Genomic DNA, 11,396 nt, shown 5'->3' on the forward strand with positions numbered 1-11,396 from the left:
CCATTTCCCACCCACAAAATTAACTTGCTCCAGGCTCACTTTGCTCTAGTGCAGTGATGGCAAACCTTTTGAGCTCGGCATGTCGGCATTTTGAAAAACCCTAACTTAACTCTGGTGCCGGGTCACATATAGAAATTTTTTGATATTTGCAACCATAGTAAAACAAAGACTTATATGCACACACAGACACATATACTAGAGGCCCAGTGCACAAAAATTTGTGCACTCGGTGGGGGGGGGGGTCCCCTCAGCCCGGACTGTGCCCTCTTGCAGTCTGGGACCCCTCAGGGGATGACCACCTGCTGGCTTAGGCCCGCTCCCAGGAGAGGCTCCCACCACCACCGCTGTACTGGCAGCCGTCAGCCTGACTTGTGGCTGAGCAGAGTTCCTCCCATGTGAGAACGCCCTGACCACCAGAGGGCAGCTCCTGCATTGAGCGTCTGCCCCCTGGTGGTCAGTGTGTGTCATAGGCTGGGCTGAGGGACCCCCCTGAATGCACAAATTTTTGTGCACCGGGCCTCTAGTTTTTACATATTGTATTATTTTAGTTATTACATGGTGAGTTCTGCTCATACACTAGGACATAACTCATAATATCATATCTTACCCATTTTTATATACAATTGACTTTAAAACATTTTAAAAAGCAAAGGATATTGAGTGAACTGTATGGTATGTGAATTGTATCTCAATAAGACTACTTTTAAAAACCAAGTTATAGAACACTTTATACAGGATACTAACTTTAATGTTAATGTAAAAAAAATAATGCACATACACACACCCCATTCCATGTGATGTATATACACAAGATGCCTGGACAAGAAACAAACAAATTAATACTGAGAAGAAGCTTGTTGAGGACAAGTGTAGGAAGGAAACACTACCATATACCTTTTTGTACCTTTAGAATGTGAACTTGTACATAAATGACCTATTCAAAGATTAATTTATATATTTTTCAGTATCAATAAGGCATTTTCCATTCTATCAACCTCCAGAGAAAAGACCAATCAATAGCTCAAATAATACATTTACCATTAATCATTTATTGCCCTGTGATTTCTTCTGTTTACTAATCTTAATTCAAATCTTTTTCATCTGTTATCTCTTGATATGGTTTGTAAACTCTTTGAGGGCAGAGACATTTCATATCATTATAACATTTCATACAACAGGAACTCATATTTATTTTTAAGTACTAATACATGACAGACTAAGGCAGTGATGGCGAACTTATGACACACGTGTCAGAGGTGACACGTGAACTCATTTTTTTGGTTGATTTTTCTTTGTTAAATGGCATTTAACCCCTTCCCCGGCAGAAACGTGTAAACTCGTTTTCACAAAATGTTCTTTTTCAGTCGTCGACGAGTATACTAAGAAAATATGGTAAAAAAATATGGTTTATAGGAAGACGAGTTACAAACTGTTTTCATAACCAGCATCAAAAATACTATATAGAACCAAAATAAAAAAAATTAGTCTGAAAAAGAAACGTTTTTAACAAAAAAATTGTTGGGGAAGGGGTTAAATATATAAAATAAATATCAAAAATATAAGTCTTTGTTTTACTATGGTTGCAAATATCAAAAAATTTCTATATGTGACACGGCACCAGAGTTAAGTTAGGGTTTTTCAAAATGCTGACACGCCGAGCTCAAAAGGTTCGCCATCACTGGACTAAGGGCTAAACTTTGAATATTATTTCCTCATTTAATCCTTACAGCAAACATAAGTAGTTAGTATTATGATCTTATTTTATAAAGAAAATGAGGCTTAAAGAGATTTAATAATTTTTAAAAAAATCATATAGCTAGAAAATAGTGGAGCTCAGGTCTCTCTGACTTAAGCCCAATCTTAACTACCAAGATGCTGACATTGCTCTCATGTACATGCTCTATCACTCTCCATTTTCCTCTTACCTCTCCTCATCAGCCTCCTTGCTAGCTCTTCTTCCACTCAACCTGTAAATACCAATATTCACTAAGATTCCTTCTTTGGCCTTCTCATCCCACTTGTATCAAAGGTTTTCTCACTTCCCAGAATCAAATCACTGGCAAATCCAGTCAGCTCTACCTTGAAAATATATCTAGGATGTAATCCCTTCTGGTGTTTTTAAATACAGATTATTGTAAAAATTCTAAAGTCCCTGCATCTTATTATAGTTTATTAACAAGGTAGTCAGTGATTTTTTGAACATTTAAGTCAGAACATTTATGTCATTCCTCTCTTCAGAAATCTTCTATTGGTTTCCTACCTCTAAGCGTATAAGCCAGATCCTAACAATCACCTATAAGGTCCTCTTACACTATGCACAAGGCTCACTCCTTCAAGTCTCTGCTTAAACATCATATTCTCAATGAGGTCTTCCCTAGTCACCCTATTATAAATTACAATACCCTTCTTCCCACTGTACTTCCTATCCTTCCTATTTTTCACTACAGACTTTACTACTATTTGACACTATACATTTTACTTTATTGTGCCTTCCCCAGCAAAACATAAGCTCCACAACAGGAAGAATTTTGTCTACTTTCTTCATTACTCTATCTCCAGTACCTATGTTAGCTGGCATATGGTAGGCACCCATAAATATTTTTTTGAGTAAGTCCCAAACCTTTATTACCAGCTTTCAACTCTTGAGCAGGAGACTCACATTTCCAACTGATTACCAGGCATCTCTCCCCCCTTTTTTTTGTTAATCCTCACACGAAGGTATTTTTTCCATTGCTTTTCAGAGAGTGGAAGGGAGGGAGGGAGGGAGGAAGAGAGGGAGAGAGAGAAAGAGAGAAAGATCAATGTGAGAGAGACACATCAACTGGTTGCCTACCACACACGCACCCGACTGGGAGCAGGGAGCAAACCCAAAACCCAGGTACATGCCCTTGACCTGGAATCGAAGGCTGACATTCTAAACACTTAGAAGCTTCAGCCAGAGCATGTATTTTTTTTCTTCTTTATTTTGTTTTTTTATGATTACCAAACATCTCCAAGTGCATGTCTCAAAGACACTTAAGCCCAAAAGTGAACTTATCTTCTCTATTGCACAAAACTGGCTTCTTCTCTTCTTCCCAAACTAGACTAAAGCTATCACTACTCAAATCTTGGAGTCATCTTTCATTCCTCCCACATCTAACTGATCTATAAATACTTACAATTTTATATCCCAAATTTCTTTTAAATTTGTTCCTTTCCAAGTAGCCACTACCTTATTTCAGGTCTTACTAAATGTATTCACTTAACAAATAGTTACTGGGTACCCCCTGCATGTAAACCATTAGTTTAGGTATAGGGAAATAGTCATAAGCAAAACGGATAGAGTTTTTGTCCACATGAAGCTTACAACCTAGTAAGGAAACAAGACAAATCAATGATCATATACATAATACTTAACTGATTAACTTTTTAAAAAAGTACAGAGTCCTATAAAGGCATTTAAAAAGTAGTCTGTTGATGTGTGGGTAGAGAGAACCTATCCTATACCTAAGGGTTCCTTGGATAAATGATGTTTGACTACTGAAGGGCAACTAACAGTTAATTAAATGAAGATATGGGGAACAGGGATTGGCAGCAGCACTACAGCAAAAAGAATGTGTAAAGATTCTGGGTTCTGAGGTAAAGAGAGGTAGTGGTGCACAGCGATTAAGAACATAAATTTTGGAGATAAACTGCCTGGATTTGATGCACCATTCATTAGCTGTGGAACCTAGGGCAAGTTATTCAGTTAATTTCTCTAAGCTTCCACGTTTTCCTGATTTTAAAATAGCCCTGGCAGATGTGGTTCAGTTGGTTGAGCGTTGTCCCACACACCTCACCAAGAGGTTCCTGGTTCGATTCCTGATCAGGGCACGTGCCAGAGTTGTAGGCTCGATCCTCAGTGAGGAGGCCTGCAGGAGGCAGCCGTGGATGTTTCTCTTTTCCTCACCCTTTCTCTCTCTCTCAAGTAAATAAAAACATTTTTTTTTTTAATGGGGATAACAGAGGCATTTTCTTTCCAGAGTTATCCTGCAAATTAAATCAGTTAATGTATGTAAACAGCTTTGACCAGTGATTGCCACATAGTAAATGCTATTGTTAAATGTTAGCACTTAATGAACATGTTCATTCTGAGGAATGAAATAAAATAAAGCCACTGTGGTTGGAGTGTGAGAAACTAAGCTGGAAAATTGGCAGGTATAAAGGTAAAAGGTTTTAGCAGGGGAGTGAATAATAAAAATGTAACTGGTGAAATTTCTCCCTCTCAGATCTCATCCTCCACACTGCCAAAAGAAGACACATGGATCACATCAGTTCCTTCTCTAACAATTTCCAAAGGCTCCCCACTTTCTGCCTTCATAACAAAAACCAAATGCCATATGCAACTTAAAAGGCCCTTTTCATTATCACTTCAATCTACCACTGTAGTCACACAATTCATCTAGTTCCCTTTACAATCTTAAGCCACTAACATATATGCACTTTATGCTTCAAAATGACATCTGACTTTTTCAACACTCTTGCACTTGTAGACCCTTCTCATTCTCTCCTCTGCAGTAGTCTCTTTTCTCACCATTGATTGGAAATTTGGTACTATTACAGTTCAAAGCATTTTCACCCACAATTCAGACACAATTCAGTCTCTATAACTGAATTTAGAAGACATTTCTACAAAATCTTTAGAATTCTGCAGGTGATGAGGACTTACTTACCAATCCAGATATTCTTCCTTCCTATATTAAAGCTTGTTCCTTTCCTCTGAGGGCCCCATCAAAATTTCTTTATAAAAATGGAAAGACTAAGAAAAAAGATATAACCCTAAGTCCGTGGTTGGCAAACTGTGGCTCGTGAGCCACATGCGGCTCTTTGGCCCCTTGAGTGTGGCTCTTCCTAAGCCTTAGGAGTACCCTAATTAAGTTAATAACAATGTACCCACCTATATAGTTTAAGTTTAAAAAATTTGGCTCTCAAAAGAAATTTCAACCGTTGTACTGTTGATATTTGGCTCTGCTGACTAATGAATTTGCCGACCACTGCCCTAAGTCAACCCCAGTCAGGATTACTCCATCAAGATCAACAGTGGAACCAAACATTAACTGTCCTAGAAGTCAGAATTAAGGCATGGGTTCTTAACCAGAGGTCCATGGACTCCTCAGGGCTACATGGTAATTTTATGAAGCCCCTCAAATTGCATGCAAAGTATGTGTACATGCCTTTTTCTGGGGAGAGGGTCCATACCTTTCATCAGAGTTTCAAAGATATCTGTGACCTCCAAAAGGTTAAGAAGTGCTCTAGAGAAAAAGCAAAGACAAGCAAATGTGATTAAAAGAGTGAATCCTTTTTACTTTTTAGGCTGTCAGGGGTGCCTCATGATCTCTTAATACCTGAAATCAGGTCAGATGACATTATCCAATCAAAATAAAAGTTAATATGGTCCAAACAAATACAGCTTCTATGGAAAGAGGAACTCCATACACAAAACCAAATCCATGAAGGTAAGTCACAAGACTGGTACCTTACTCCAGGGGTTTCAAAATGGGACTAATAGGAAGAAAATATTTTACCTTCTATTCATATTTCCTTTTATCTCATTTACTGAAACATTCCTTTTCTGTGTGTTTTATAACATACATAACAGTATGGTATCACAATTTACATAAGTGTACATATAATGGAAGTGGTTGCTCAATTTGTCTTACTTGTGGGAATATGAAACCACAGATATAATCTACACACTTCAGTACTAAGTTAACAGTAACTCCAGAATAACACAAAGACCCACTAGTACAGTTCAGAATCCAAGAGTAAGAAATCTATCAGCTTTCACAAAAAAAGCTAATCAATGTCAACTAAAAAGTGACTAAAAGGACCTCTCCCTACCCTTCCTCTCCTTACTTTTGTTTGTTTATAAGCTAAACAGGGTTTAAAGGATTAGTTTTCAGCTAAGTCAGTCTGGTTTGTCCAAGATTCCCAGGATGATGTGACCAAAACATTTAATGGAAAAACTACTTTCGAAACCACAAACGGTCAACTAATCAAGATATTCTCATAATTTACCCTAAAAGAAATTACTCTTTTCTTCCAGGGAAATAAATGCGAGAAGACTACCAAGATTGCCAAGGCACATCTTAGAACAGGTGATTGAGAGTGTCACCAAGTGTTCATACCCAGAGATGCAAGGTCCATCCGCGACATGAAATGGGACAGAGATAACCCTAACCTTGAAAATGTTTTTCCAAAACATTACAGCTACAAGCGAGCTGTCTGTCTGGCAGTAGGTAGGGAGCGGGGAGGGGGGTTGCTGGCTGGGGGAGAACCACGTGAGAGAAACTTTTAAATCCGAGCTACCTGTGCCTTTTCTAACTCTAAAGATCTCCTAAACCTCAGGTTTCTATGGGGAGACCAGTATTCTAAGCCCCTCCTCAGGTTTCAAAGCCGCACCGCGCCCGGGGGCGGGGGCGTAACCCCATCTAAAAAAAAAGTGGATTTTCTGGATCACGTTTGAGACCTAAATAGGTAGAAATACATAAAGATGCCAACATATCCTAACGGGAATCAGCTTGGGACAATGGAGAGGAAAGCATCAACCCAGGGAAGTAAAAGGGGTGCACGGTGCGGCATGGGGCAGAGAGGTGGGACCACTGACGTAATGCAGCTCTGACGAGAAATGAGGAGAGAACTGGTTGTAGGCACTTACACAACCCGGTGGAGAAATGACGGACGATACAACAATGAAGAAGAGAGCCGAAAAACAATACAGATACAATAAAACCGTGAGGAGCATGGGAAATTAGAACAGGCGTAGTGAGGAAGAACTACGGAGGGAGCCGGTAAAAAGTGGAAAAGCCTACAAGAAGAGCACTTCGGAAAGGGCACAAGCCACTCCCAGAATTCAGTCCCCAGAAAAAGTCTAAGTCAGCCCCTGCCCTCCTTCACAGTACCTTCAGTTTATGCAGCTCCACCGTCTCTGCCGCCATCTTGTTACCCCTCCACTCCACTAGGCCCCCACTCGCAGCCTCCGCTCCCAGCAGCTCCCGCCCAGGCGCAGGGTCAACCAATCACCGCCACTCTTACTATCACCTCACACCATCAACTCTTCCCATTATTCAATAGCTGCCGTCCTCTCACTCCTCCAGCCAGCTTTCCCCACCTCTCAAAAGGTGGGGCAGGGAGAGGGGCGTGTTCTGCGCCTTCCAAACGACGGAAACGGCGACCAATTGGGCGTCTTCATTGCAGACCCCCAGCCAATGGATGGCGGCAGCGCTAACCCTGTTCCACCAATAGGGAGACAGCAGAGAAGCGTGGGCGGCTGCTTCCTGGAGACCACAGGTATAGAAAGGAGAGCTGCGCCCCTCGCCTATCAGCTTCTGAAGCTTGCAGGTAGGGGTTTACGGGAGACTGGAAAGGGGTGCTCGGCAAAAATGGTGGGAGGCAAACCGTGATGGGAGGCGAAAGCGGCGGCGGGGGTTGGAGCGGCGGTGAGTTAAATACCGAGAGAGAACCAGAGGGGAGCCGACGTACGAGAGATGGAATCTGGGAAAAGCATCGGGCAGGTTCAGTATTAGGGTTTAAGGAATTTTAGGTAGAGAGGGGCGGGCAAGAGCTGCTTCCTAACTGGACATCAACTTTAGCACGATTTTAAGGAGCCAAGTTCAGACGATCTGAGCCGTTTTTGGATTTGAAGTTAGGGCTCCAACTGGAGGCGCCAAACTTAGGTTCCTTCCTAGCTCAACCCAAAACCCTGGGTAAATTCTCCCAATGCCCCACGCTTGAGAGGGCTGTTTACATGCCACGGGGATGAGAGGACGGGCAAGCCCCAGAGTAAAGGTGAGGATTGAAAGTAGCTTTACCCACTCCTGCCTCCTTAGTGAATCCTTGTTTCCCATTACCTGCTTCTGGAGTTACGGGTGTATGTAACCTCTTCAGGCTTCCTTATTAACAACTTCAGGAAAATAAAGTGAAATACTTCTGTTTCTTGCTCCTTTAAGTAGGTGCCCAAGCCTAGATTTACTCCTTCAAGCTGAAGTATAAGAATCAAAGATTACCATGTGTTTCTAAGATGTAGAGAGTACTCTTCTTGCCTTTTAAGTATTTTACCTCCCAAGTCTTCAGTTTTTCTTTGTGCATGATGGGGATGTTCTTTCATTCCCAATACAGTGCAGGGGATTTGAGTTATTCAGGAGACAATGTGGGGGCAAAAAAATCAAAGAGGGGTTGAGAGGAAATAGAGGTGGACTCCTGCCTGATCCGCCACTGTGGTAGGATGAATGTGGGAGTAGCACACAGCGAAGTAAACCCCAACACTCGAGTGATGAATAGCCGGGGCATCTGGCTGGCCTACATCATCTTGGTAGGACTCCTGCATGTGGTGCTACTCAGCATCCCCTTCTTCAGCATTCCTGTTGTCTGGACCCTGACCAACGTCATCCATAACTTGGTGAGCGCTAAACCATACCCTTTACCCACCCCAGGCCTTTCCCAAACAAAATAAAATCCCCAATTATTTGGGGATATGCCTTCCTTTGGGGATCTTAATCTTTGGGCTAAAGGACCATATGCTGCCCCTTCAAACTGTTCCCTTTTCTCCTCCCAGGCCATGTATGTCTTCCTACATACAGTGAAAGGGACACCCTTTGAGACCCCTGACCAAGGAAAGGCTCGGCTACTGACACACTGGGAACAGATGGACTACGGGCTCCAATTTACCTCTTCCCGCAAATTCCTCAGCATCTCTCCTATTGTACTGTGAGTCCAGTGGGAGATATGGGAAATGCTCCAAATGCCAGGTACAGAGGCCCACAGAGGAACTTAAAAAAAGCAGACTAATCACTTGGACCCTTTAAAGATATTATGGTATACTAGGTCTAAATCTAGGGAGTGCAGTAAAAAGTAGAAAGCAATAATCAAGCATTCCTTGCTGCCTCCTTGGTGATAGGAGAACGGAGATAGGACTGAGAAAACCAAGTAAAACCAAATGATTTTACATTTCCAAAAGATGTGAATAAATTAAGGCAGAACTGATGTAAATCTGTGAAAACTGGCCTTGGGGAGTGGAAGCACAGAGGACTTAACAGTGATACAGGCTGAAACTGCTTCAGCTGTCATTTGCCACATGTCATTAACAATTATTAAACACACAAACTAACGTACAAATCTCCAGTTAAAGGTGCTGATTATCTCCCTGACCCCTAGGATATTTTCAAATATCCTAGAACTACATGCAATAAAACTGGTCATTTAAAATAGAAGAGAAAGTCACTGGAAAGGCCAGCTTCACTCAACTTATTTCTTTTCTTCCCAGCTACCTCCTAGCCAGCTTCTACACCAAGTATGATGCTGCTCACTTCCTCATCAACACAACCTCATTGCTCAGCGTACTGCTGCCTAAATTGCCCCAATTCCATGGGGTTCGTCTCTTTGGCATCAATAAATACTGAGAGATGGGACTGGGGACAACATTGGAACAAAAGGCTGTAACATCTTTCCCTTCTCCAAACTGTCTTCCTTTTCTGGGAAGCCTGAGAACTATACAACTGTTCCCAAACTCCCAGGATGAGAACTGATTGGAAAATGGGGCTCCCTGGGAGTAGCCCTGCTAGGAGCAGGCTTCTTTGAATCGGGAAAGGCAGATGAGGTAAGGGACAAATCACTCTCCTCCACAGGAGGCCATGTTTGGGCAGCTTGTTTGGTTTTCCCATGTCTTCCACCCCCACTACCTCCAGCTCTGTTTTGCTGTGTATTTCCCTCATAATAAAGGTCATTTTTTTTTCAGATATGGCTACTCTTTGGTCAGCAGGGAGGGTAGGGAGATGTCCTCATAAGGCTGGGGAAGAAAGATGGAACAGTGACTTAATACACAAAACTTTTCTAAGGTACTTTTTACCCCTCTCCTTCGGTTCAGGAGGTGCCCTTCACTTCCAGCTAACACTTAGAGAAAGGATTCTCAAATAAGAAAAAGGACAGTATCTATAAAGGCAAAGAAGAGAGGGAAGAAACAGGTTGCCAGTTACATATTTATAGAAAGATAATCCCCTGGCTTTAAATAGTTATGTACATACAAATATCAACAAACTTAAAAAAATACAAACCCTTGGATCATAAGGGGCCTACCAGGAACCCCTTTATTCTTTCCCCTCACCCAAGGGCAGAGGGCATGAGTCTGATTTTTTTTAAATTATTAGTTTGGCCATCCCTGCAGAAACAAGCATGAAGTTGGACAGTTACCCACAAGGTGACAGAAAAAATTCAGAGTTCCCACTCTCTGAACTCTATCTCCTATAATTAGAGCTACATGCTTTCTTGTTCTGTCTTTTAACTAGTATTGGGCTAACTAGTATATTCAGGAGGGAGCCCTGAACTGGGTCAAGAAATAAGATAGACTCATAGTTTAAAAAGAGGAGGGAAAGTCATCTGCTATAGAAGCAAAAGACAAGACAAAGGCATACAGACCTTAGGGAAATACCCAGTTCCCACACTCCTCTGGGAGATATTGTCCAGCCCAGGTCCATGCCCTAGGTTCTTTGCTGTAGCCACCCCCTATTTCTTTGGTATTGTCAGAAGACCAGATTCAGTTCCTGGGTACCGGTGGAGGAGGGAGAGTGGTTCTGGGGCTTCCTACAAGTACTGAGTGAACAATTTGAGCTTAAAAGTTTCCCTTTTTAAAATATTTAAAAATAAATCAAACTCCATCCTATGCTGTACACAGCCCTTTTGACTCCCTGACATTGATTTGAGGAAAGAAGAAAACAAGTGTCAACGTTGGAAGGGCCTCCTCACTTTCTTCCGCCTCTTCGGTTTGGCTTCTCCCTTGGGTACTGTGCTGTTGGGCTTGGAAGCTCCGGTGGCCCCAGGGCCAGGGTGAGCTGCAAAGAAGTTCCCATTGGACATCTGTCCCGGGGGTACTTGAAAGATCCGGTTCAAGAAATCCTGAAGGTCAGCAGGAGGGGCATCTGGAGTGGCTCTGAAAGGAAAACAAGAAGAATAATGAGGCAAGAGAGATTCAAAGTCAAACATAGGTAACTATGTTAAAGATATATTGAGTCAGTTAGCAAACTTCTTAAAGGGTGAGACATCTAGGTGTCCTAAGCACCATATTCAGAACTAGAATAGTAGATAGATGATTGAAAGAAATACCACCTACCTCTGTCGCCCACTGGTGCCTGGTATCCGAGAACCAAATGAGATGTGATAGGGGACTCTATGAGTATCTGGGGAGATTCCTACTCGCTGACATCCAGCCCACTCTGCACACATGAGAAAGAATTAGCTAATACATCATATAAGCATATATGAGCCTGTATTTCTACAGAACAGACGTGTACCTGTGATGTCATACACCTTTCCATCCATCAGTGCAAAGTAGGTGATCTTAAGGCCCAACATACTTGACTCTGCCCAAAAGTCTCCTTCTTCAGCAG

At 42.0% G+C, this 11,396-nt stretch overlaps 3 protein-coding genes and 1 long non-coding RNA gene across 5 annotated transcripts in view; 1 reads left to right on the plus strand and 3 right to left on the minus strand.

Annotated features, from left to right (window-relative positions):
- Window positions 1-2,682, minus strand: part of SARNP (SAP domain containing ribonucleoprotein) — a 57,649-nt gene extending 54,967 nt beyond the window's left edge. The window contains exon 1 of the mRNA XM_015557411.1: window positions 2,660-2,682. Within this exon, the coding sequence (XP_015412897.1) occupies window positions 2,660-2,682 (23 nt within the window). The remainder of the gene's footprint in view (window positions 1-2,659) is intronic.
- Window positions 2,683-5,210: 2,528 nt separating this feature from the next.
- On the minus strand, window positions 5,211-7,034 carry LOC107181524. The gene is made up of 2 exons (XR_001512182.1): window positions 6,921-7,034; window positions 5,211-5,270 (listed from the first exon to the last, which is right to left on the minus strand). It is a non-coding gene; the product is annotated as an uncharacterized LOC107181524 (long non-coding RNA).
- Window positions 7,035-7,259: 225 nt separating this feature from the next.
- ORMDL2 (ORMDL sphingolipid biosynthesis regulator 2) lies at window positions 7,260-9,750 on the plus strand. 2 transcript variants are annotated; one of them, XM_006777825.2, is made up of 4 exons: window positions 7,260-7,359; window positions 8,242-8,416; window positions 8,573-8,724; window positions 9,281-9,750. In XM_006777825.2, exons 2-4 carry the CDS (start codon window positions 8,243-8,245, stop codon window positions 9,414-9,416), a joined length of 462 nt encoding a protein of 153 aa, XP_006777888.1. In that variant the 5' UTR covers window positions 7,260-7,359; window position 8,242; the 3' UTR covers window positions 9,417-9,750. The 2 variants fall into 2 exon arrangements, with proteins under 2 accessions (XP_006777888.1, XP_015412919.1); XM_015557433.1 differs by having other exon boundaries at window positions 7,269-7,359; window positions 8,137-8,416.
- A 224-nt stretch (window positions 9,751-9,974) lies between these two features.
- Window positions 9,975-11,396, minus strand: part of DNAJC14 (DnaJ heat shock protein family (Hsp40) member C14) — a 10,638-nt gene continuing 9,216 nt past the window's right edge. Inside the window, 3 exon segments of the mRNA XM_015557431.1 lie at window positions 9,975-10,939; window positions 11,120-11,222; window positions 11,301-11,394. Of these exon segments, the coding sequence (XP_015412917.1) occupies window positions 10,732-10,939; window positions 11,120-11,222; window positions 11,301-11,394 (405 nt within the window). The 3' untranslated portion in view covers window positions 9,975-10,731.

This window comes from Myotis davidii, unplaced genomic scaffold (genome assembly GCF_000327345.1).
Source record: "Myotis davidii unplaced genomic scaffold, ASM32734v1 scaffold509, whole genome shotgun sequence".
Taxonomy (NCBI): domain Eukaryota; kingdom Metazoa; phylum Chordata; class Mammalia; order Chiroptera; family Vespertilionidae; genus Myotis; species Myotis davidii.